At 38.5% G+C, this 25,758-nt stretch overlaps 1 protein-coding gene across 3 annotated transcripts in view; it reads right to left on the bottom strand.

The window, feature by feature from the left end:
* The window catches only part of grik2 (glutamate receptor, ionotropic, kainate 2), a 301,017-nt gene that overhangs the window by 97,480 nt on the left and 177,779 nt on the right, over positions 1 to 25,758 (bottom strand). For all 3 annotated transcript variants that reach the window (XM_073486919.1, XM_073486920.1, XM_073486921.1), the window contains exons 7-9: positions 23,311 to 23,454; positions 18,314 to 18,421; positions 8,760 to 8,873 (exon numbers count right to left, since the gene is read on the bottom strand). In XM_073486919.1, the coding sequence (XP_073343020.1) occupies positions 8,760 to 8,873; positions 18,314 to 18,421; positions 23,311 to 23,454 (366 nt within the window). The remainder of the gene's footprint in view (positions 1 to 8,759; positions 8,874 to 18,313; positions 18,422 to 23,310; positions 23,455 to 25,758) is intronic.

The following is a 25,758-nucleotide window of genomic DNA, read 5'->3' as shown; positions in this document are numbered from 1 at the left end:
ACCCTCCTAACTCTAACCTAACCAAGTGTTTTTGTGCCGGAACCTGACAAGACCATAAGCACAGCGTTACCTGTCATTCAGTGTAATTCACATATCTACATCATTTTTAAAAGATCTTCGCTAGGATTGTTTTATATGTAAATTTCCCACTGCCCAGTTTCCTGTTACAATAATTGCTTTTGTTTCAGATTGCTTTTATTCTTATCTCTCTGAAAGGACCTTTTAACCATGGCGACAGTACATTTCTCCTCAGCTCCTTTAAATTATAATTTAATTCCTCTTTTATTATTTGACCATTTTCTCCCGGTCTCTGTTTGCTGCCATGTTAACTAGCGGAACAACTGTTATCTCGCATGTTGAGCACAAAGAAGCCATTGTGAGCCCATTAGCAGCTTATGACCTCTCACCTTCTGTCAACTGTGAAAGACTGTAATTATCACAAACAGTCAGTCTGCACATTAGCAAAGAGCAACTCTCAGTGGAACAATCAGCAACACCTGGGATTGTCTCTGGACATTTTAAAAGCTCTTCTCCTCCTTCTGTGCTACTGAAAATGTGGATAGACTGGCTTTGATATTTTTTGAACAGGTAGCTACAACATGAGAAAATTGTCATTTTTTCAATCTTCACACATTTTCTAACCTACTCTAGAGCTGAATTTCAAAGCTTTGACTTGTAATGTTTAACTTGGTTAAACACTGTGGTGCAAAGATTGGAGAGTAGATAACTAAGAATTTGATTCATGCTGTACTGACCCAAATCAGAGTGTTAGTCAGCCCCAAAGCCTCATCTGCCGCAATCATTGAAATTATGCAACAATTCATGCAATTTGTTAATTCTAGTTTGAATTAGGCCAACACTGACCAACATAAATTTTGCAAAGTCTGCCTTTTAAAAATTAGATCTTCAAAAGAGACACCATTCAAAAGAATTCTTAATGGCATGGTTTGATTCAACCAGCATGGTTCTCCAGCTCACATGCTTTCAAACCAATTAATCAACACAGGCCCAGTGAAGAGCATAATCTGACACATGAGCACATTGCCCAATAAGACTGTGAACAGTACATGTGTTTCTCATCGACTGTATGTGCCATCAGCACTTTGGTTTCAACACATTTTGTCACAGTAAATGATACAGTGAGTTTAATAATATGCTTTATTTAAAGGTTAACATTGCTTTCTGTTACAGTGATCAGCTGATAAAATACATTTTGAAATGTTTAATTATACCATGATTTATCTTTAATTGGATATGCTACTAACACTGTTATGGCTGTGACTTAACATTCTCTTCATATTCTCTTTCAAACAGACACATATAATCATGTTCTGTAACTATATTACATTTTATCACTTTTGAAATTTTGACATGTTTGCATGTCAAAATTAAGTCAGTAAAGACTTATTCACCTTCAAAAAGACGCCATCCATTTGCATCATAGGTAGTGAAGCAGCTCATCTAATCCGAGAAAGTATATAAGGACTAAAAGAGCAGAATACCTTTTTTATTTTCTGCATCAATCTTGATAATCTTATTGTAGAATAATCCACTGCGAGTCACCAAACTTAACAAAGTCCAATAGTTGCAAACATTCTAGGCTGCGATGTTAGACATTACTGTTGTGAATAGTCAACATTGCTGGCCAACAAACGAGCAGAAATAAATCATGTCGACATGAAAAGTAATCTACAGCAATATGTATTCAGTAAAAACCCAGCACACACTGATTTCAGTAAGTTACTTCGATGTTTTTTTTATAACCGAAACTGTCGTGAATATTGCTAAATGGCCAGTAAACCACGTATGACAACATTTATCTGTGAGAGCACAGAAACGTTAACATAATTATGAGGACAAAAACAAAGCCGATAAGACTGACAGGTCACTTCATTAAGATATTTTCTGCTACTTTCTAATAAAACAACGCCAGCCAGTAACGTTAGCCCTAGCATCGGAAACAAGCTAACGTTAGCCCGACTGCAACATCACAGTAACATCATATGGTCTACGGAGTAGTGGCTCCGGCTCTGGCTTCCTCTTTTTACTAGTCTTTGCCGTGTATGCTGTTGTTGGTAACGGAGGTATCGGTAGTTTTTTCCTCGCTGATGGTTGATGCTGTGCCGTTACTTTCTCTAAGCTCCTGAAGCCGCTCTCGGAGATATGAGCTTGACCGAGCGCTAGCATGAGCTGAGGAGGAAGGCAGTGTGTGCGTGAGCAGTGATTGACAGCTGTCAGACACTCCATCAGACACCATCCTGGCTCTGATTGGTTCTTTTTGTCCGGTCGCGGTGGATTCTGGCAAATTGCAGGTAGGTGGGGCTAAATGAGCCTGTTTTTTTTTTTTTTTTACAGATTACTAGTTTCATGTAATGCTGTCTTTACATAGTGACAGTTTTAGCAAATATGACAAAAAGTTACTTTTATAAGACTTACCAACTGCACCTTTAATGATGGTGACGTTGAAGTTATGGGACTATGGTGTAATTCATGTATAGTCAATAACAGTAGCTTTTTAACTCTGGTGATTTCATGTATCCTTCAAAAATCACAAAAGTTGTGTTCATTTATGAAAATTATCTTGCTGAAGAAAATGTGTGAGTACCATAAACTTGTGTTCACAACAGAGCTTATGTTAGGAAACTAATCCAAAATTCCATCGGCTTTTAGTATGGGGAGCAGGGTAATGCTAATCTATGGGTCAGCCTACAAAAATATGTTATCCCTGCAGCACCCTTAACAAACACACATACTATCTGTGTATCTATGTGTGAGGACTGTGAAATATGATTGAAAGGTCTGCAAAAAGAGAGAGAGAAAGTGGATCTTAAGATTATTTTGTCAAAATGATTATAATTGCTAACTACAATTCTATTGTGTGTAATAAGGAATTAAGTGAAATTTAATGGGTTGGTATGATGGTATGAGTATCAGATCCCAGACAAAGATACAAGCATGTGTAGGGTTACTCCCTACCCCACCACCCTGAATGCACAACACAAACACAAATACACACTCTGCCTCCTGTCTCCTGCAGCGAGGCCGGCTGCAGACAGAGGCCAGTGCATCTTTAATTAAAAAGTGAGAGTGAAGGAGAAGAAGACTATCTCTGCAAAGCAAACCTAATTAAAGCTATACCACTAACATGTCTCTCTGCAGACTCTCCTTAAACACAAAATAAAGCCCATTCTTCTCCAGCAAATTAAAAACAATGGATTTTGTGCCTCAGAAAAAAACAAATGATACTGCCTTATTTCAGTTTTAAAACATTTATTTTAGTATTATTGATTCCCTTCCATGCAGCGTGGCTGCAGCGGAGAACAAAGCAAATCATCCAGGTGCTCTGGGCATGTTAGGGAAGACTGCCCATTGGCTTACGCATTACATGTATTGTATAGGAGATATATACACTGATCAGCCAAAACATTAAAACCACTGGCAGTTAAAGTGAAAAACACTGATCATCTCATTGCAAAGCAATGTTCCACTTGGAAAACGTTTGGTCCCAAGGCCACTGCTCAGGAATGTGGCAAAGAGCTCAAAATATCAACCTGACATCCAAATTCACCAGATTCCAATCGAATTGAGCATCTGTCAAACGTCCTGGAACAAGTGCAACGCATGGCGGCCACATGGCAGGAGGGGGTGCATATAAATACTATACTTCTACATCAAGTTTTGAGCAAGAACACAGAAACACAAAAAATAAAGATGACCACCTCAGTTTGTTGCTGATTTGTAAAGAAAAACGTATACTAATATTGAAAATGAAATTGGTCACAGCTAGTGTTTCAATTTGTGGCCGATAACATTCTTACATAAGTATTGTAATAATTTGTAATCTAGCCTACCCCATAATAATGTACACTGTCAACTGGTTTTCTGCACTGAAGGATGTATTCAAGTCAACCCACGCATGTTCAGCTATACACGGGAAAGTTAATAAAGATAAAAGTGGATAGTTAAACAACAGACCATGATAACTTGCAGACATTTAAGGCTATTCAAAAGCTATCATTAAATAGAGGACATTTATGTATTTTCTTCTGGTAATATAATTGTGTTACAGTTTGTCTGATGTCCTTCCTATAATCAGCTGATGGCAACACTGGCTTCTGGAGACATTTTAGAAAAATTAGATGCATCACTCAGCAGATAATCGCCAGGATATGTTACACTAACAACATGCATATGTTTGATAGCTCTGTCATTTAGTTTAATGATCCTTCACAGTACTTATTTGTCAGCATGATCCAGTAATTGATGCAACTGGTCCTATTTATTCATTATTTTTCCACATCTGTCTCTTTCCTGAATGTGACATATTTGGGAAGGTCGGTGAGCACTGCCTTGTTTGCATTTTGTACCGTCTGGTCCGAGAACAGTCACCCTGAAAACTGACAATTTTGGAAATGGAAATTAGACTAAACTGAGACCAGAGGCCTTGTCATTTTTCAGCCAATGTTTTAATCAATGGACGGTTTACATTCAGTCATTCTCTCTCATTTATAAGCTTTCCACTTTCTAATAATACATTATATATTCTATATATATTCTAATATATATAATTCTAGTTGGTTAATAGAGCAGATAATGTGAAGCCAAAGGGCTTTCATTAACTGGATATGCTGGATCCACCAATAAAATAGAAGAAGAAGAAGAAGAAGACGAAGAAGAAGAAGAGAAATAGGAAAAGAAAAAAGCAGCCCATTGTGTCAAATGTCGTCATCAGTGATGACAGTTTTTACAGTTTTAGAGGAAGACAACTTGATTGCAATTTGCAGTACATGCTCTACAAGGGTTCCAAGACAGTTCTTATTATAGCTATGGGAAATCCATCATCCATATTTCTCACAACAAGCCTTTCTTACCCCTAGGTCTGCATAAAATACAGGTTAGGAACTACTTTTTTAAAATACAAAATTGTAATAAAATGTTGTATTGGTATCGGCAAAAAGAAATATCCATATCAAATGTCCCCTCAACCAAATCAATGTCATGGACTAGTAATTATTTTGGTTACAGTTTTAGGAAGACACTGAAACTGTCATTCTGCTGATGGGGACATCAGATCAGAAAGCTTAGCTTAGGTTAGGTTAGCTTTTCAAAGCAATGACAATCAATGTGTTTAGATTATTAGTTTGGAGGACTTATGGATATCAAGCATAACATAAACTAGTGTAGAGGTTAACTACAAATGATTAAACGATGATAAACATACTTTATAATATACAAGCGATGGTTCAGCACCAGACAATTATCATGAAATGTGGTGTCTCAGATGAGGCAACTGCTGCACCCAAACTGTCAGATCAGCCTCTGTCTATGGGTATCTTTTGTTCTGGGCATCTTATCTTTTTCAGCCTTCTGGTAAAAAAAATAAAAAATAAACAAACACAAATTTGCTTAAATGCATAGTATGGTATTTTGCAGCACCATTATTTGTACAGTAGTACATTTGTACATGAATCTGTATTTTAGACTAGTCTGTGTGTAGCTCTATATATTCTGCAGTGACTAATAAAACCTGGGTTGTTTCTGTGCAAGTGGTAGCAGGCCCGCTCCTTGCTCTCTTTAAGACATTACACAGTATATTATCTGCAGCTCCAGCCATTAGCCTAAAGGTACTTCATTTCCACCACAACATTACGGGAGTGATTTCCAAAGTAGATAAACTGTTGATAGGCCAAGATCTCAACGGTAATTACATCATGTTTTATAGTACATAATCCCTAAGAAAATGATGAGAAGCTGGATGAAAGTGTGCATCAATCAAATGTAACAAACCCAATTATTGTCAGCCCTCCCTTCTTTTCCTCACTGCTCACAGCCATCACACATCTCCCCATGACTCAATCCTGATATGGCAATTACAGCCGTAGAGAGTCTTTGCTAATAACTGCAATCCAATCACTTCACAGCACGAGCGGAAGGAAAGAAGGCCCACGATAAATAATGACAACCCGCAATTTACTTGATATTGTTATTTTTACGCTTGCCTCCTCAATAATAGGATCTTATATGCCTTTAATTTGGCTTGTTTCCACAAGTTTCCCTCCAGTGTCATGGTTCTCATAGGGCACATAGTCTGTGCCTACTGTCTGTAGGGATAGGAATGCATATGTTAACACACAAGTACAAGAGGTATTGTATGTAAAGAGGTGACATGAGATTGCTCAGCATCAGAAAAATATCAGCTACATTCTGCATTAAGTTTGTGATTAATTAACTGTACTTCTTTTTTTGTTTTTGTTAAATCTGTGTACACCACTATAGATTACAATAGTAAACTAAGGCTCAATTCCCACAATTCAGTCTGCCAGTCTGTACTGATGTTAGAGGAGCAACTGCACAGCTGGACTTAAGCCAAATTTCAGGTGTCGTTGCCATCAAAGGGAGGACTAACCCTAACCCCTAACCCTAACCCACTGAAATACATTAAAATATGGGACTGTCATGCACTAATCAGCAAAAACAAAATAACTTTAGTAAGCGACCGAGACATCAGCAAGCTTGTAGTGATTGTTTTATGTTTGTTATAAAAAAAAGGCCCATTATATATATATTGAAACTAAAGACATTTCACACTATAGTATCAATATATCCATGCTTAACATGAATGCGTAAAATTGAGGGTTAGGGCTAAGTGGTAGGGGCAAGAGCTGCTTTGGGTTTAGCCCTTAGTTGTATCTTTTTGAGGAGAAAGGGACCTTGAAGGAATAGCTTAGCATTATAGAAAATATGCTTATTAATTTTGTTGCTGAGAGTTAGACATGAAGATCAATATGACTCTCATGTCTGTGTGTAAGTATAGAAGCTGAGGCTCAGGGTTGATTAGCTTAGCTTAGCGTAAAGAGTGGATGCTGGAGGAAACAGCTAGCCAGCTAGCTACTAGAGTCAGTTGGATAAGCATTCATGCAACATTCTTTTGATGCCTGCAGTAGATAAATATTGCTGTAAAAATACATATCAGAAAGATTTTTTAATTTACAGCTTCTTCTCAAAGTTCTGTTTGAATTCCTCTGCTTTTTGCACCACTGGCAAAAGAAACAATAAAACAATATGCCTGATAAATTGGCTGATGGGAGGCAGAGCCGTAAACCATGAAATCTTATTGGACAATCAATCAGTCAATTTTCCCTGCCTGAGCCTGCTCCCACCAAATTGGAGTCCTCCAAAGTGGTGAAGTCAACTGGCAATTTGAGAGTGCAGTGCTTTGGGGTACTCTACTTCAATTGAGACGGAGAGCAACATCCCCAGAAAGTGCTCTAAACAGAAAGGGCAGCTCAGGCAAAGCACTGAAGGATTTTTCAAGAGGAAAAGCTTAAAAATAATGACATCTTTGGAGGGAGTGTGTTATGGCTGAGAGCTGTTCTAGCCTTCTATAATTGGTCCCACATAAAGCACCATTACAATTTGATTTGGCTATAAACAACATTTAAAGTTGCAATATTTAATTTGCATTGTCAGCCCAAAATGGCAGCTAGAGGTGAATGTTTGAATTCTGCTGACTTCCTTGCTGGGAAATAATGTTAGATAACATAAGTGAACTGCAGAGAGCAGGTTTAAGTTTACTAAATGGTCAGGGTATTACTTTTTACCAAAGATCTAATTAAATGCCGGTCTGACTTAACTGATGTGGAGGGTGAGATAAGCCTCCCATTGGTTAACAATTTCATTATCTTGTCTTTTTCACTGTGTTAATTGTACTGAGTAAAACCCATCCTGACTTGGGCCATGAACTTTCTAACTGGCTGCAAGCTGAATTAAGAAACCTTATTCTTTTTCTTTGTTCATGTTTTCCTTTTTCTGTATTTGCTTGCAAACCGATTAACTTAAAAAAGCCTACTCAAAGTGAAAACGAATTAGTATTTCAAAGTAAACTGTTTCAACTGTATTCCAAACAACCCATTTATTTTAGTTGGTCTAACTAATGTGACATTTTCTGCAACCTAAAATTTCTCAGTTGCATTTTCTTGTTAAAACCATGCATTTCCTTAAAAATACCAAGTTAGTATTACTCATGTAACTGAAGTTCACAGTTACACACATTTATACCTCAGTGATGGTTAAGAGCTGAACTGTCACGTTGCCCTGCTGTTGCGGAGGATTGAACTGACAACCTTACGTTCATCACTGCCTAATTATGTGATGCCAAGTACAATTCAGTGCATTTTTTTCATTTTCTTCTTAATTACAACAACTGAACCTGTTCCATTGAAAGTGTTTCACAAAAATGGTGTGGGCCAGTTTTAGGCACCAATCTTTGGGGAAGAGGCACAGTTATGACAAGCCTTCCTTTTCTTCTTGTTTGTGTTCTTCCTCTTCCTCCCCCTCCCCCTCAACCTCCTCCATTGGTGCCTCGGACTGTTGTAGAAACATCATTGCCTCCTTGGTTGTTACTTGACTGCTTTCAGTTAGTGTCATTAACAACAATGAGTACATTTCTTTCTACACGAGAGAACACAGCAGACTAGACAGACTGCACTACACGTGACTGAAGTTTGATACTGAAGTTCACTGAATGAAACTTGAGCCTACTCTATTTACTTCACAAGACTTTGAGATGCAGCTGAAAGCTCCACAAAACTAGTAAGTGGACCTTTGGGTTATTAGTTTGTCGTTGATAGACACACTTTTGTCACACAGCACAACATGCAACTAAAATGCAAACGCTGCTTAACAGCTGAATGAAAAATATGAACAGTGTAGCAACTTCAGAAAACAAACAGATGCATTGAAATATTAGAGTAGGCTACCAGTATGGTGGAGACAATCAGGGATCGATTGGATAAGGAATCGGAGACATTAGTCGTCTTTCCCTTCTGGTTGTCTGTCATGTTCAGGCCGCTTGGAGGGTCCCAGGTACCAATCTGTAAACAAAATGCACATTTAGTAATACTTTCATAGTAGATAGACACATGTAAATTCCAGTTATACAGGCATTCAGAACAAATAACATGACTGGTGGTGGGTTCAATTACTCCACATTTTGTTAATTTAAAAGCTGATAAAAATTTCAGCAATTTAACATGAAAGCAGTGAGAATACTTCCAACCAGAAACAGCCAATTTTGTGACAAGTTTCTATTTGAAACTTGCTCATTGTGAGAGGAACAGCAGATCAAATTAAGCAGAGGCTGAAGGCAAGTTGTAATTCTCATACATTCTGTTTCAGTAAATACCAACTGCAAAATGTAATAACTGTAGAAAAATGAAACCACCCGCCTATAGATTGGTTCCCTATAAGCCTCACTTTCAACATGCTATTCAGTCTGCCACTGGGCTTGATTTTTCTAGGTAAAATAAAGGTTGAATGACAGCACAAAGGAAGCACTTCTGTGATCAAGCAACAACACAGGAAGAAGCATTGTTTTCCTCAGTCGCTATCCCCAGGTCACAGTGGAACAACTGGGTTAACTGTGAAAACTCTACACTGCAAAAGAAAAAACCGTGCTGATGGAGGACCCAACAAAGGTGAAGAGGGAGAGCGACAGAAACCGAGCTAAAACAAGAGTAAACTGACGGCCATTCACTCAACGGAGAGCACCGGAGTCTGTTCCCCTGTTGATGTGTTTCACCTTACCACTTGAACTCAAAACCAGCATTCTTTTTACTAGATTATTCTTGCAGTTGTTCTTTTTTTTCTATGAACAGTAGCCAGACTTCTAACAGTAGTTAGAAGTCTGGCTAAGCTAACGCTGTCTTTGCAACAGCTACGCCAACAGCTAGGTGGTCGTGGTGACAAAATTTCCCCACTAAGTCGTTTTATGACAAAAGACGCCCACTATCCACATAGCCAAAACCACATTTCTTACTGCTGCATTTTTACATTGAAAACATTTAACTGGGGAAACTAGTGAAAGTTTTCACTATCGTTTATCAAAAATGTGTCTACAGAGCAAAATATTTGCCATTTTGGGCATTTGTTGACAGCAGATCAGTTTGAATTATGTCATGGGGCATTTTTATACACTCTGTGGAAGTAATGTATCAAGTTGCAGCCTCAGTTAGCTTTTAAATGAAGAGCTGCAGGCGACATGCTGCACACCTCCAATTTCTCAGTGAGGTAACCAACTTCTCTTCTCTCAGTGATTTTATCAGGTTCCCTGTTAGCATTGGGTTTAAATCCAAAGAGATGCCAAATTGGCGCTTGTGTTTCTTGCTTTTACAACAAATCCTCCACCATCACCTTGTCAGTCAACTAACCTTACAGCCATTACGTATACATTATAAGTGAATGTGACTCCTGCTTCTGCAACTATCTTGCTGCTGCATGGAGCACAGGAGTTTGTAACTGTAGCATCTGTCGTCTGACTAAGTATTGATTAAACAAGCAAAACAATGGTGAGGGCAGTTGGCAGTAGGGCTGCACGATTTGTTCAAAAAGTGCTGTTGCGATTATTTTGACAGATATTGCGATTGCGATATAGTTTGTGATTATTATGGATGATTAAGACGATTATGGAGTTGTCTATTTCTGCTTTAAATTCAGTCTACCGCAACTACGGTATGGTTAGGGTTGGGCAACTTAAACAACTGGTCATGCACGCTACACAACCATCTGCCACTCAATCCTCCACACTCTTCACGCCTGTCATGCTGCACGAAGGACACAGTACTTCCTGCTTTAGCAATACACATACATTTCGAGGGACACAACCTTCCAATTAAAATGTTTATAGCTTTCTTTTTTTAATTGATAACACTGGCATGTACAGTACCGACATTAAACTGTACTCAGACTCTCCCTCTTTCTATTCTGGATGCGTACAGAGAAAAAACATATAGCACCCTGAGGACACAGTTGACAGGCATGTGAACCCTCCACAAAGTCAGGAGGCACTTTCTTCTAGAGTCCCACAGGGAATAATATTCAAGATGATCTAGGATCTGGATTGGCCCTGTGGCCTTTAGAAGGGTCAATAGAGGGCAACACTGAGGAGGGCTAAAAGGAGGAGGGGGGCATGCTGGGGAAACAAGGAGCATGGTGAAGCTATTGGATCGTGCCTCAAGGCTTCTCTTGTCGTTTCTCAGCCTTCCCTCAAGTCTCCACACCAAAACATCCCCATCAGCAACTCTCCGCACCCCATCCAACCCCACTGCCCAGAGCATCACTAGAAGGGACCACAAACACTCCAACCCACACCAGCCACACGCTCCTCAGGGCTCCTCTGATGCCCCTGTGTGAGGGCCTCAGATAGGCTTTGTAATTGCAAATCAACTCTTTAATTCAGGCTTCATGAGGCTGGAGGGCTTCTGAAGGGGTTTTTATTAATAGAGTAAATTATTCATGGAGGTGCAGGCGCACACAGCACACAGACCAGAGGTCAGGAACTGCTGAGAGGCGAGCACCAGTGAGGATGCTGAAGTGTGAAGTGTTTGCAGTTTCATTTGAGAATATTATTTGTATTGGCGGTGTTAGCAGCTTCTCTTCCCACTGATAATCTCATGAATCTTAAATTGAGTGTGGAACACTGAAGAGATGTCTTTCCTATGAAAAGATGTAAACCATAGATGCACCTATTCATGTGAGACAGGTGGAGTTTAGATTTTGCTTGGATGTCAGCCAAATCTTTAAAAGTTACAATCCAACAAGTTTCCATGTTGAGCAGCACAAAATTGTACATTACATAAAAGTAAAGTAACAGGGGCTACACATACAGAACATTAACGTCTGAACTCCTCTTTCAGTGTATTTATATCCACGTGGACAGCTAAGACACATTTCTGTCCTTGCTGAATTCCTCAAAGTAAATTGATGGAATTTAAGCCACAGCAACAGCATTATTCTGCTTTTTGTGATCATTGTGATTAGGCTTTGAACTCTGCAATTGAAATTGTGTGCCAGTGCCTACAGTTGTACCCATGCTTATTGGGATGTCATTCCTGGGAGTATCTTCAAATGCTTCATATCCCTAAAATCTGTACAAGCTAAAGGTTATGTTAGTCAACAAACAGCAATAATTAATAATAAAAATAATAAATTGTGTAATTAATTACAAAAATTATTTAACTAGACATGCCATCAAATTTTACTAAGTGAAAACACAACACATATTGATAAAAAAAAATCTAGATGTAGTAAAATGCACAAAATATTTTTACTAGTCCATATTTATTTTAAATATGTAGATGAGATGTGCTTACTTTTATGAACAGAGCACAAAAAAATATTTCCCCAGTGCCTACATTAGCATTTTGCTTTTTGTGCAAAAAAGTATCTTCAAAAGCTCAATATGCTCATGACTACAAAATAAACTACAATCAAAACTACTGACTGACTATTTCTCTAAATCTCACAGCTCTCATTAATTACTGGCACCACCGCACATTGTCACAACGTTTTGTTTCTATGGATTTAATCATGTCAGCACGTTCTCCCGCAGCCAGTTGAGCACCACCTGCAGGAGGTCCATTTTCATAGGGATGAAATGATTGTCACCATGATAAATAGACTGCACCGTTCTACTTTAATGGATAGGGCACTTTACAATTTACATCCATTCACACACAAAGTAACACATGTATGGTGATGAAGCTACCAAGGTGCTCGCCTGCCCATCTGTAGTAACATGGGGTTCAGTGTCTCCTAAGGACACTTTTGCTATGTGGACAGAAGGAGCTGGGGATCAAACCACCAACCCTGTGATTGGTGACCACTCTACCTCCTGAGCCACAGAGGCTAAATACGTTTCTAGAGTTGTAAAACCTTAACTGTGCACAGTTTCTGCATTTGATAAGCCCTCATACTCATCCATCTTTTAGTCTAAAGGACCTTACTGGATCATTTTTTGTCACTTCACTGAAACACACTGTCACCACTGATGAAAACCATCTTCTGTGTCTTCTCTTATTATGCAGAGAGAGAAGAGCAAAAATGAGAGGGTTCTGAGTAAAATAAGAAAAACAGCCTGAGATCCTTGCAAGCTTTGAAATCAGTTTGATTTGTCGCCTAAACACACAGAGTCAGATTGTATTGTTAGCTAGCTGGATCTAACATCTCTACTGTTACTTGTCACTTGCCATTTGTGTTAAAGGACACTGGCCTGCAAAAAACCTTCCAGTAGACAAATTCACAAAAAAAGGAGGCAAAATCTCCTTTTCTGAATAGTGAGCCAGATGCGGCAACAAAGAGGAAGTATCCCCCACCATCGCTCAGTAAGAAAACACTGTCGAGGGACACACTATCATGCTATGTCACACTAAAAAAGATTGGAACTTTAGCAAGGGACCTCTGAAGGGCTCACACAGATGGAGGGAATAATGCAGACATAAATAACTCTTTCAATCTACACACTGTATGTATAGTATTATATTAAGACAGACTGTCAGATGTGTCTGAAAAGTGTCTCAGACCCATTTTGTGTCCTGATCTGAGTTTGATCTAAATGTACTGTACTACTTACAACTATGAAAATTTGCCCTAACATTAAAATTGTATTTCTATAATTCTTATAGAAAAACAGATTAGGTGTCACTTCCAAGTCAAAATGTTCATGAAACGGCAATATAATAAGTCAAACAGATCTGATAAAGATAGTGATGGTGCGGTGGAGTGTGACACTAGCTGCAGTAGGTTCCCATCCAAATGTATCACACATTTTAAATGAATTTTGAGAAAAATCGCGAATGAAAATGTGAATGAGGGCTTGTTTCCATCCATCACAGTGAAGCAGTTATTCAACACATTCTCACTCCCAACTTGTCCAATACAGAAGCTTGGTAGGTGGCCTTACGCTCTACCTGCCCCTCTGGTTTCAGTTTTGCATGTGAGAGGCTCTGCGGTCAAATTAGCAATAATACATAATATGCAACATTTGGTTAGACTTTCAAAATAAAGCTTCCTGACAAATAGTTCACATATTATAACTTATTATGACTTTTGGACTGTTATTAACAGTTTGGTTCGGTTTGGGCACCAAAACTACTTGCTAGGTTTAAGAAAAGATCTTAAATTGGGTCAAATTGACTACATTCAGTCTTGTAACTTATGTCACATAACCTACCTCAGGTACAGTACAGGTACTTGCAAAAGTATTCACCCCCCTTGGCTTTTTACCTATATTGTTACATTACAGCCTTTAGTTCAATGTTTTTTTAATCTGAATTTTATGTGATGGATCAGAACACAATAGTCTAAGTTGGTGAAGTGAAATGAGAAAAATATATACATACTATATACAACTATTTTTTAGAAATAAAAAAATGAAAATTGGCATGTGCATATGTATTCACCCCCTTTGTTATGAAGCCCATAAAAAGCTCTGGTGCAACCAATTACCTTCAGAAGTCACATAATTAGTGAAATGATGTCCACCTGTGTGCAATCTAAGTGTCACATGATCTGTCAGTACATATACACACCTTTTTTGAAAGACCCCAGAGGCTGCAACACCTAAGCAAGAGGCACCACTAACCAAACACTGCCATGAAGACCAAGGAACTCTCCAAACAAGTAAGACAATGTTGTTGAGAAGTACAAGTCAGGGTTAGGTTATAAAAAAATATCCAAATCTTTGATGATCCCCAGGAGCACCATCAAATCTATCATAGCCAAATGGAAAGAACATGGCACAACAGCAAACCTGCCAAGAGACGGCAGGTTTGCTCACGGACCGGGCAAGGAGGGCATTAATCAGAGAGGCAGCACAGCGACCTAAGGTAACCCTGGAGGAGCTGCAGAGTTCCACAGCAGAGACTGGAGTATCTGTACATAGGACGACAATAAGCCGTACACTCCATAGAGTTGGGCTTTATGGCAGAGTGGCCAGAAGAAAGCCATTACTTTCAGCAAAAAACAAAATGGCACATTTTGAGTTTGCGAAAAGGCATGTGGGAGACTCCCAAAATGTATGGAGGAAGGTGCTCTGGTCTGATAAGACTAAAATTGAACCTTTCGGCCATCAAAGAAAACGCTACGTCTGGCGCAAACCCAACACATCACATCACCCAAATAACACCATCCCAACAGTGAAACATGGTGGTGGCAGCATCATGCTGTGGGGATGTTTTTCAGCAGTCGGGACTGGGAAACTGGTCAGAGTTGAGGGAAAGATGGATGGTGCTAAATACAGGGATATTCTTGAGCAAAACCTGTACCACTCTGTGCGTGATTTGAGGCTAGGACGGAGGTTCACCTTCCAGCAGGACAATGACCCCAAACACACTGCTAAAGCAACACTTGAGTGGTTTAAGGTGAAACATGTAAATGTGTTGGAATGGCCTAGTCAAAGCCCAGACCTCAATCCAATAGAAAATCTGTGGTCAGACCTAAAGATTGCTGCTCACAAGCGCAAACCATCCAACTTGAAGGAGCTGGAGCAGTTTTGCAAGGAGGAATGGGCAAAAATCCCAGTGGTAAGATGTGGCAAGCTCATAGAGACTTATCCAAAGCGACTTGGAGCTGTGATTGCCGCAAAAGGTGGCTCTACAAAGTATTGACTTTAGGGGGGTGAATAGTTATGCACATTGACTTTTTCTGTTATTTTGTCCTATTTGTTGTTTGCTTCACAATAAAAAAAAATAAAAAAAAGTCTTCAAAGTTGTGGGCATGTTCTGTAAATTAAATGATGCAAATCCTCAAACAATCCATGTTAATTCCAGGTTGTGAGGCAACAAAACACGAAAAATGCCAAGGGGGGTGAATACTTTTGCAAGGCACTGTATATCACATCACATAATGTAAGTGATGCAAGTATGTAAGTCATTAACATAGCATCAGCTATGCTAATTACAGATAGCGGTGCAAATGGACGCAGCAGCTTTGCTCTATTACTGTGTTGGACAGCAGGTCTATTTATTCTGTTTTTATGTGCCACCCAGTGGATGCACTAATTTTGTTTTACTGCTGTGCAATGATAATAAAGGCATTTTATAAAATAAAATAAAATACTATTTAATTCAATTACGTATGTTAACTTACTTGCGTAACGTAACTTAAAGCTGCTGTAAGCGCTGTCATCATTTTATCCAGCTTATTGCCCCTATGACAGTTAGCAATCCCCTTCCTCAACTTGATGTCACCACAGTGGAGTGGGAATTGCCACACATAGCAGGAAATAGGAGAGTCCTGCTCTCTGTATGTTCACGAGCAGACAGGACAGCCTCGTTATGGAATTCTCATTCCTGATTGGATAAGGTGGGCAGGGATACCTATTATCAATCAGGCTCAATAAGGGATGCAAGAGGGGTAGGTACAATGTACAAACTTAGCATTGGGCCACTGACCAGGCTGCTGCATTTGAGGTGTGGGGAGTAAGAACGGGCTGGGTAATTAGGAGTTGGTTCATCGAGATGAGCAGCAGGTGGCACAAATTCTCCAGCCATTCAAACCATTGCAGAAGAAGAGGATGCAACAAGACATCATAATTAAATGAGTGCCAATCAAGTGAAAAATATGATGTACATATGATATATATGATATATATGTTTTAGTCTGCAGTTATTTTCCGTCTCTTCAGTGGATGTTTAATTGAGTTTCTATTGTACATTCTGCCTTTATCAACACACCAACTATCCCATCTCAGCCAAGTGTTAAAACCTAATAACCTATTTTTGTTGGTTCTAATCAGGTTTTTATGTGTAAATTGAAACTATAAAAATGCGTGAATGGAAACGCAGCTAGTGTAAACAAACTCTGCTAATTTCCTAAACAATAATTTGGGGATTTGGGGCCAATGCTGTATGCTCTTAAAAGTAATGGAGTCTTGTCATAAACAAACTGCTGTGACCACAGCTTACTTGGCTCTATGTTCACTGAGTGAAAGGAGCTGTTTAAGCATCTAAAGTCTCAACAGGCTCCACTCTCACTAGATAATGGTAATGTCAGTCTCCAAGTTTTGTGGGTTTTTTCTTTTAAAATGGAAAATAATTTTCCTTTTGTGCATTCTGCGTTCAAAAAATTTGTGCTTGTTCTCTCTACATGGATTGAAAGAGTCAGGTATATTCTCTTCCATTCCGGTCCACTATAAGATCACTGTAGTATTTAGCCTTTAGCAGTGAGGACTCTTTTTTTCTGGTGGCAAAGTCTAATTACTGAGTGCTGTAAAACACCAGTACACTAAGGCCTTTTTTAGTTTGTTTTGGGGTCAATTTGAATGTCAATTCAAAGTCCTTTTATGAAAAAAGGGGGTTCCTGAACACTCCAAAAGAACACTGTGGACCACATTATGTTAAACTACTTAATGTCTGGCTACACAAGAGTAAGAGGCAACTACTACGTGCATTTTGTTTCCAGTCTATTTCTGTCGGCAGGTCAAACTATTGTATTGCCCTCACTGGGATGAGCCACTTTTCAAATTCTGCATAAAAGGGTTTTAAAAAACATGCAATTAGACAAAGCACCAGCAGATTAGAAAACTATCTTTATAAATTTGTCGACACATGTGCAGCAACATATCACAAACTGTAGCAACAGCTAGCGTGTCCAAGCTGTGTTCAGTACTTTTTAGTGTCCTCTGGAAACACTTGCTTAGGTAGTTCATTAACAATTAACAATCAGATGCTAGTACAAAGTTAAAGGAATAGTTCAACTAATGCCTTCTTTTGCTTTCATCCCTGGAGTGAGATACATACCAATCACATGTTTGGAGCTATCTTAGAAGCATCTAGCATGGCTCCGTCTAAAGTTCACACATACATTATAGCTACCAAAACCTCTAAAGCTCATGAATTCAGACAATGTATCTAATTTATTTAATGCACAAACTTCTGGTCTCTGTACAGGCATGTTGGTACCAAAGCTGGCAACCTCACTCTGACAATCAGACTTGGACAGAAAGCTGTGCACAGTCACTTCACCCAGCTGTTGGTTATAGAATGAAACATTTACATTCTTTTTGTTGTAGAGACTGACAAAGGAGTCAGTAGAATTGGTGGTACAAGTATTTTTGAACATTGGACAGAACCAGGTCAGCTGTTTCTTCCTACTTCCAGTCTTTATGAGATGGTTGGCAAACCGTGTCCTGACTCTAGCTCTGTGCTGAACACACAAACATGAGGCTGATATCGACCTTCCCATCTTGGAAAGAAAGTAAACACATGAGTCACAGATTGAATCATCAATTCTTTGCAATACACAGCCACTTTTCTCCATCACTGTTTGACCTCTCTGGCTATGACCAGAAAGCCTCCCATGACCAGAAAGGATACAACGCATGTATACCTACATGTGAATGAGGTATTATGGCATAGTGTTGTGTGTTGATCTTTGAAGAATCACTGCTACATTCACACATTGATTTAATGTGTTCTATCTCATCATCACGTTGTCGCTCATAAGGGCACACACACACACACACATACACACAAACCTTCTCAAGCCCCTCCTCCTTCAGACTGATGACATCGAGGTCAAAGTCTGTCCTCAAGCCGTTGGTCCGGTTGAAAGTGATTCTCCCCGTCAGGCCATCCCAGTGGGCCTAATGAGAGAGAGATGCAGAGACACAGAGAATATCAGAGAAAACATCCAACCATCAGCATCAAGTCTGCCACTCGGCTTTCAAATATCTTTTTGATTGCAGTGTTTGAGGGGAAACAGTCAAAGAGTGTGAACAAACACACTCTTTCAGTTTCTCCCTCTTCCACACACTGTTTCTTTCTGTACAGTCTTCTCTGGCATCAAGGTGCCTACACAGTCTGTGGGGCTGCATTTGTAACAGTGGGAAGGCAATTACCCAATCTTTACAGATATTTAGGGGTGTGATGGGATACAATGTAGCATGAAAGTGGCTCAGAGCAGGAAAGGCTTTTTTCTCAGGTACAGCAAATCATCACAATGCTGCTCTGACTGGAAGCCGGGGACTTCAGGGCCTATCTTTAGTCAGATGAGTGGGAGTCACAGATCTGGAAGTTACTCACTCAGTACAGACAACTGTGCTGGAAAGCATTTGTCATACTACTTTGACTCAGAGTCTGAATGTCTCTCCATTGATACCAGTGCTGTTCACAGGAACAAGGATATGTTGCTCCAATGGAGAATTATTATGAATGACAATCACCGAGGATGAGGGGAGGCATATCTATCAACTGTTGAGGCAAGCTAACGATATGTGGATTTCTTTCTTATCCACAGACAGTCATTATATTATCATTTTATCCGCTGCATTTTGCCTGGAAATCTAGTATGGATATTTATAGTCCCCAGAGGAGGATTCCTGCAAATTTTGGTGTCTTAACATCACGCAACAGCAGGAACATACATGACTAGAGATGCACCGATTGATCGGCCAGAGACCGGAATCAGCTGTTTTTTAGCATGATCGGCCATGACCTACGCTGACAGACATAACCATTTCCACATATGCCACCCACTACCCCTGTGCCAGTCCAAACTGAAAGAAAGAAAGAAACAAAATATTTTACCTAAATATTCACCTAATTTATATGAGAGTCTTTTCTACATTTCTCGTAGCATCTTTCTCCTCTCCTCTACTGCCTGTGTGTTTCCCCGCAGGAGCGGTTCCACACAGACACGGAGCAAAAGTGGGAAAGTAAAACATAGTGGCTGAAGTTTAGGAATTACGCTTTTATAATATAAAAAAACAGAGGCTCCATTGTCTAAATCATAACTTTTTATTCCCACTCACTCACTCACTCACTGCAGCACATTACATACAGACTCTTTCTGTTTGTCACTTTTACAATTGGAGTCCTGGATATGCTGTAATACACTGTGTAAATGCTTAGCAGTCAGCTAACAGAGCACTTTATTTTGAGATTTGTGTGAGTGAGATGGAGAGAAGGTCCTGTAATCTGGCACAGTTTTCGATAAGATGTTAAGAGTTATTTAATAGTCAGGTCAGACTTTTAAAAAATGGAAATCTGAATCAACCAAGAAAATTGCAATTGGTGAAACTTTATCCATGTCAGGTCAAGATTTTGAAATTGTAAACTAAAAATATCAATGGCCATGAAACTTAATTAGCACATTTATACTCCTCAGAGGATTAACCCTTTCCATTTTGAACAATCCAGTTTCTGTCCGGGGTCCATAGGCAAAAATTCAACTCAGAGTTTTTCCCACTCTCTGTCCAATATGTAAGAGAACTATTTCCCACATTAATTTAGGAATATTGCCATTGTCAGGACAAAATGTAACTTTTTGCACATTACAATCAGAACAAATGACCAGCCTCCATGTGGACATTCATTATTCTCAGTGGATAAATCTGATGTATATTGGTGACCCACTGAACTTTCCTTTTACACCATAAGACCAAACCTTTTTTTACTTGCCTGCTTTGCATTCAATAAGTGGTATGTCAACAACTACATGACTGGTTTCCATGACATTTGGAGTATATCAGTTCCTAATGTTTTTGTCAACCCATATCTGTGTAGCACCACCATTACCTCAAAATCTCAATTGAAGAAAAGAAAGAATGGCCACCTCTGACTCTAGGGGCTGTTCGTGTTGTTTTTTTAGCTAATTGATATGCTCAATTTCACCTTAATATCATTAGTTTTATATTGGTATATATTAACAGAATTGTTATTAGCCTGCAAAAAGTCAGTCTACCACTGCTGTGAGCAGGTATTGATTTAATAATACCATCAGACTTGATTTCATGTCTTTGTGGCAACATTTTACAAGAGAAATTAACAATTAACATTAACAATTAACATTAACAACTAGGTTAGGTCTGTTTGTTCATGTCCTAAGCAAGCCCTGGGACAGCATGTATATAATGAAAGGCTGAGTTGAGAGCTATGAAGTCAGTGCTGTAGCCAAAATTACTAAAAGGAAATATTTTTGAAAAAGCAAATTTACAAATCAAAAGGAAACATAAAAGCTTCTTTTGGACAGAACCAGTAAAAGGCTTGAACATCAAGTGGAGAACACTATTTTATCACAGGCACAGAGTAACCTTGACTTTAGAGGGGCTGAGAAACATGTCACTGGATTCAAAGAAGTCACATTTCAATTGGGTGCTTTGCTGTGGGGCACATTCCTATGCACCTCAGGGAAAGCACCCAGCACCATTACACACCAGCACAGTGACCCTTTGGTTTAACTGCCACAAAATAGGTGGCTGATGCTTTTAAGGAGGTTTTGGTCTAGTTGAAGATTCTAAAAAAGAGGCACTAAGGGTAAGCGTTATACAAAAAACTTCACTTCAGCCAGCAAAGTGGTTCTGAAATAGGGGTCAGCTGACCTCAACAAGTCTATGAGGGGTTCAAAAGTGACAAAACAAGAATGTGCTGTATTTGAATTATTTGCATGCATTTCAAATGATTTCTATTAATGCTTGCTATCAAATTTCACATCCATTGCACTATGGGTGCAAAAAAGGGCAGGTCAGCTCACCATTATGGCAGTATTTTAACTTATTTGTGTGATTTTCATTGTTGTATTAACATAATTATAACCTGTGGGCATTGATTAAGTGGTTAAATGTAAAGTAAAGACATTTAATTTGACCTTTTTCTCACCTGGTCTTTTGTAAATGATAACAATAGCACAGGTGATTAAAAAAGGTCGATAATTATCTATATATCGACCTATATGACACTTCATTATCATGGTAGACATTTCAGCCATATCGCTCAGGACTAGTGGAGGGTATTTCAAAGATAGTGGCATGTAACTTTGTGCAGAGCATAGATGTTGGAAGTGGGGGTGTGAGCGTGCAACATTTTCCTTTAATAAATCCCAAATCAAGCTGGAAATGTGTGCACATGGATCAGCCCTCTCATCAATGGTCCTATATAGTGAATCAAAGCCAGGACCAAAAGCAAGATGAAGAAAATGCTGATTTCTGGCACAGAAATGTTTGTGTCCGAGTTGGAGGTTAGAAAACACTTGTTTATTAATTTTTCCATTCATGTTGTCCTTTAGCAGTGTGAGGACAGTGAAAGTCCGTGCATCCATCAATATGTTTACAGTGATCACAAGGACTGCTTCACACGCCGAAATTATTCACGACAATCAGTGGTATCCCTGACCGTCATTTGAAAATGGAAGTTTGATCCATGAACACTATTCATTTATTGAAGTTTTGTCACGGTGAACTCGGCCTGCATTATGATCAGGACTCACAATGAGGATATAGAGTTTAACGATTGTGCGAGAGCTGTCACTGGCTTTATTTTTAGGCTTTGATCATTTTTACAATCCATATGTGCAGGTGGTGAGGATGTACCAGGAGAGCTGACGAGAGAAGGCAGAGTGTGTGTGCAGGAACTGCACTGTCTCTAGTGTCTCCAGCACAGAGTGCACAGCGTGCACCTGACAGCACATTCGTGTCCACTGCAGCGATTTCACACACAACAACCACATGAAAACTAAAACCTTACTTGGTGAAATATATTCACAGTATTCATTCTTTAATGCTATTTGATGTAATCTTGGATTTCTACCATCGATGATAATAATTAGATCAGTTAGTTACCAAACAGTCCGTCCCTCTCCGCTGCGCTCCGGGGGGAGGGGAATGTAATGGTGAGAAAGAACTGACTGAGGAAGTATTGATTTAATTTTACAACTGAAAGGTGTTTATGGAATGATTATAATACTTCTACTACAAGCGCAAGTACGGAAGTGCAATTGCATGAGTGACACTGTTGGTTTGAATGTTTATGACAACGTGGATCTATAACTAACAAGTAGTGAAGTAAAATGAAATTTAAATGAGTGTAAAATAATGCCTCTCATATATATATATATTTATATATTTATATATGTATATATATATATATATATATATATATATATATATATATATATATATATATATATATATATACATATATATATATATATATATATATATATATATATATATATATATATATATATATATATAAATATATACATGTGGATCCAACACCTGCCACACAGTTTATTTTTTAGCAGTCTTCTCATGATCTCTGCAAACTAAAGGCAAACAGAGGGTTAGAGAGCCCTAAATATAGGTCGCTTAATCCCCGGCCGTTCCATATAGAGAGAGATCAGGATTAACGGTCCTAGTTTAACGAATGCAGCAAACTGTGAGGCAATTACCAAAAATTTAGATAATGTTGTGTTTTTGTTTCTGCATGGGTGATTTAGGCGGAAATTCAAAGAGCAGGCTCAAGATGGCTACACTCCTCTAGGGAATATGTATGTACACAGACAATAAAATGTATTTCATATGAATAAACCTAGATAAGTAATTTTACTTATTTATATTCCCCTCCTTGTTGACAGTCTCAGCCTAATTTACATTCTGTCTCTGTCTGCTTTCCTGAGAGGATATGTGTTCTGTGGGAAGGTGCTCAGTATGTTGAGGAAGAAGACGTAACAGGTAGCAGGTAAAGGAGCATCTACCTCTTTGATGAGGGCCATGAAGCGGTTCCCAAAGCGCCAGGGCTTGTGTCGGTTGCACTGTAATGAGCTGACAGTGATCTGCTGAGACTGCTGCACAGCCACGGCCACCACGTGCACAGCATCGTACATCAGTGCGGCGTCCGTCTGCAAGCCGAGACAGAGGCGGGAGAAACAGAGTGTCATTAACATGGAATACAGCACACGACAAATCAGTCTGCAGCACAGGTCTGCTCACATTCAGAGAAATATCGATACCATGTTGGCTGAATCAAAGCATTACATCCAAAGTCAGATGTATGGATTGGCATCTTTTTAGGCTATGGGCACAATGGCCATGAATATTTTATAATTTTCCTATTGACATATTATCCACTGATAAAAGATTTGCTGAAAATAGCTTGCAGCATGACTAGTGATTTATTTGGCAGGGAAAAAGGTATAAGAAGAAATCTAGAATAAGAAATAAGCATGAAAAAAACAAAATGAAATAAAAAACATGCCACAAACAATTTCAATCCATGTTAATGTGGATTCCAAGAGTGGGAAGAGCAGGAGAGAGTATGGATTACCGAGTCGATTTACAATATGTAAATGTAGTGAGAGAAAAAGAGTGAGAAATGAAGGAAAGAGAGAGAGGAGGGAATGTATGCACACTATATCTAGAATTCATTTGGATGGCACATGGAAATGCATTTGCCAAAACCTAAATGTATTTTTGAAGCATATTTGTTTGTGTCATTTTTTCTTGTCAAAAAATTGAAAGTGAAGTCTGAACCCTGTCAGAAGTTACATTCATCAGTAGTGGTGCAGATTTGTATGTCACAGCAGCAGCAGAGGACACGGGATCAAAGGCTAAAGAAACTCATTAACAGATATGGATAAAACTGAGATTTCATTTTACAGGTCTGGAAATTTTATGGCAAGAAGTTGGTAATAACCAAGTGTTTAAAATTACTTTAAAATAACTCCCTAATTACCACAATAATTACCTCAAAATGTAACGTTATTTAAAAGTAATATTCTGCTATTTTCCAAGAAGCAGGTAAATAGCTGGTAATGTCTTTAAGTTATAGACTTTAAATAGAATAAATAGAATTTAAATAGAACTTTAATTACAATTTGTACTTCAATTTACTGAACTGCAGAAGTTGGGCAGAAGCTAGCTGGAAATTAATGCAACAACTCACTTCAGTGCAGTGGCCTGCTGAAGGGAACTTACACCCAAACTTGTGGGAAATTAAAATGGAATGATCAGCAGAAGGGTCAGAAAGCACTTGAAAGTTTCCTGGAAATGTATTAAAGAAATTACAAGCTATTTATTAACTGCTTATGGGAAGACAGCAGAATATACGTTTCAAATAATATTTGGTTAAATTTTAATAAACTTTGAGGTTAATTATTGTAGTAATTTAGAGGTAATTTCAAAGAATTTTATTTTCAAACATGTTACTTGCTACGTACCACAATATTGGTGGACCTGTAAAATGTGTGTGTTAACAAATGAGAAATTAAAGAAATGATATTCAAACAAAAGCTATATAAATACATTTTACAAATATGTGCACACATTTGATTAGTAATTTCTGATAGGACATAAATGATGAATAATTTTTTTTTAAAATTGGATTTAAAGAAAGCTTTCTAGAAAATTACTCAGAAAAAAAAAATCAACAGCTACTAAACTCAAATAACTTTCTTAAAACATGGTCTGTAATGTACCTTTAATTTAGCCTAAATCAAACAGTTATTTTCAGGAAACAGAGAAAAAGGTTGCACTTTAAAAATAAAGCATTAGCAAACTGGATGCTACTGCTTCTACTTTTGTTACAAACAGCAGTATGATCTAATCCATGGTACTGTTGTACTCTTTGTGCTTGTTTCAGTGTAAACTGTAAATGCTCGTTAGTCAAAGGTATTTTGTAGTCCATCTGTAACAACCACTTTAGAATCCAGAAATCTGCGGGTTGGAGCAGGAGAGGAGGGAGGGTATAGGTCATTCTCATTCTTTACACTACATTGCTTTCACATTATTAATTTCCTTATTCTTGACCCATAGTCATAGACAGTATTGCTTTTAGGTTCCTGTATGACAAGAGATGACATGACATGACATGGCGTAAAACATTTTTCCAGTCATTTGTAATAAATAAATAAATAAATACATAAAATAGTATCTGCCCAGCTGCAGCTCTAATTTATAGAACAAAGGGCTGCAGACAGCTCATTAATCTTCTAGAAACAATTAATTAATTTACAAATATGTATGCATTTGACAATAAAATATGCATGCAGTACAGTGGGTGCAATCGTACAACGCCCTCAAACGGTCACAGTGGGACATTTCTAAACTACTTTTGTGTTTCCTCTCAATATATTTTGCATTCCTCTGATCCATAGGAACAGAGAGTATGTTGGTCTAGTCCAGTTATAATACACTGATTGTTTAGG

This window comes from Pagrus major, chromosome 18, assembly GCF_040436345.1.
Source record: "Pagrus major chromosome 18, Pma_NU_1.0".
Classification (NCBI taxonomy): Eukaryota; Metazoa; Chordata; class Actinopteri; order Spariformes; family Sparidae; genus Pagrus; species Pagrus major.
Note: the sequence above shows the minus strand (reverse complement) of the source record. Positions and strands in the feature narration are given on the sequence as shown.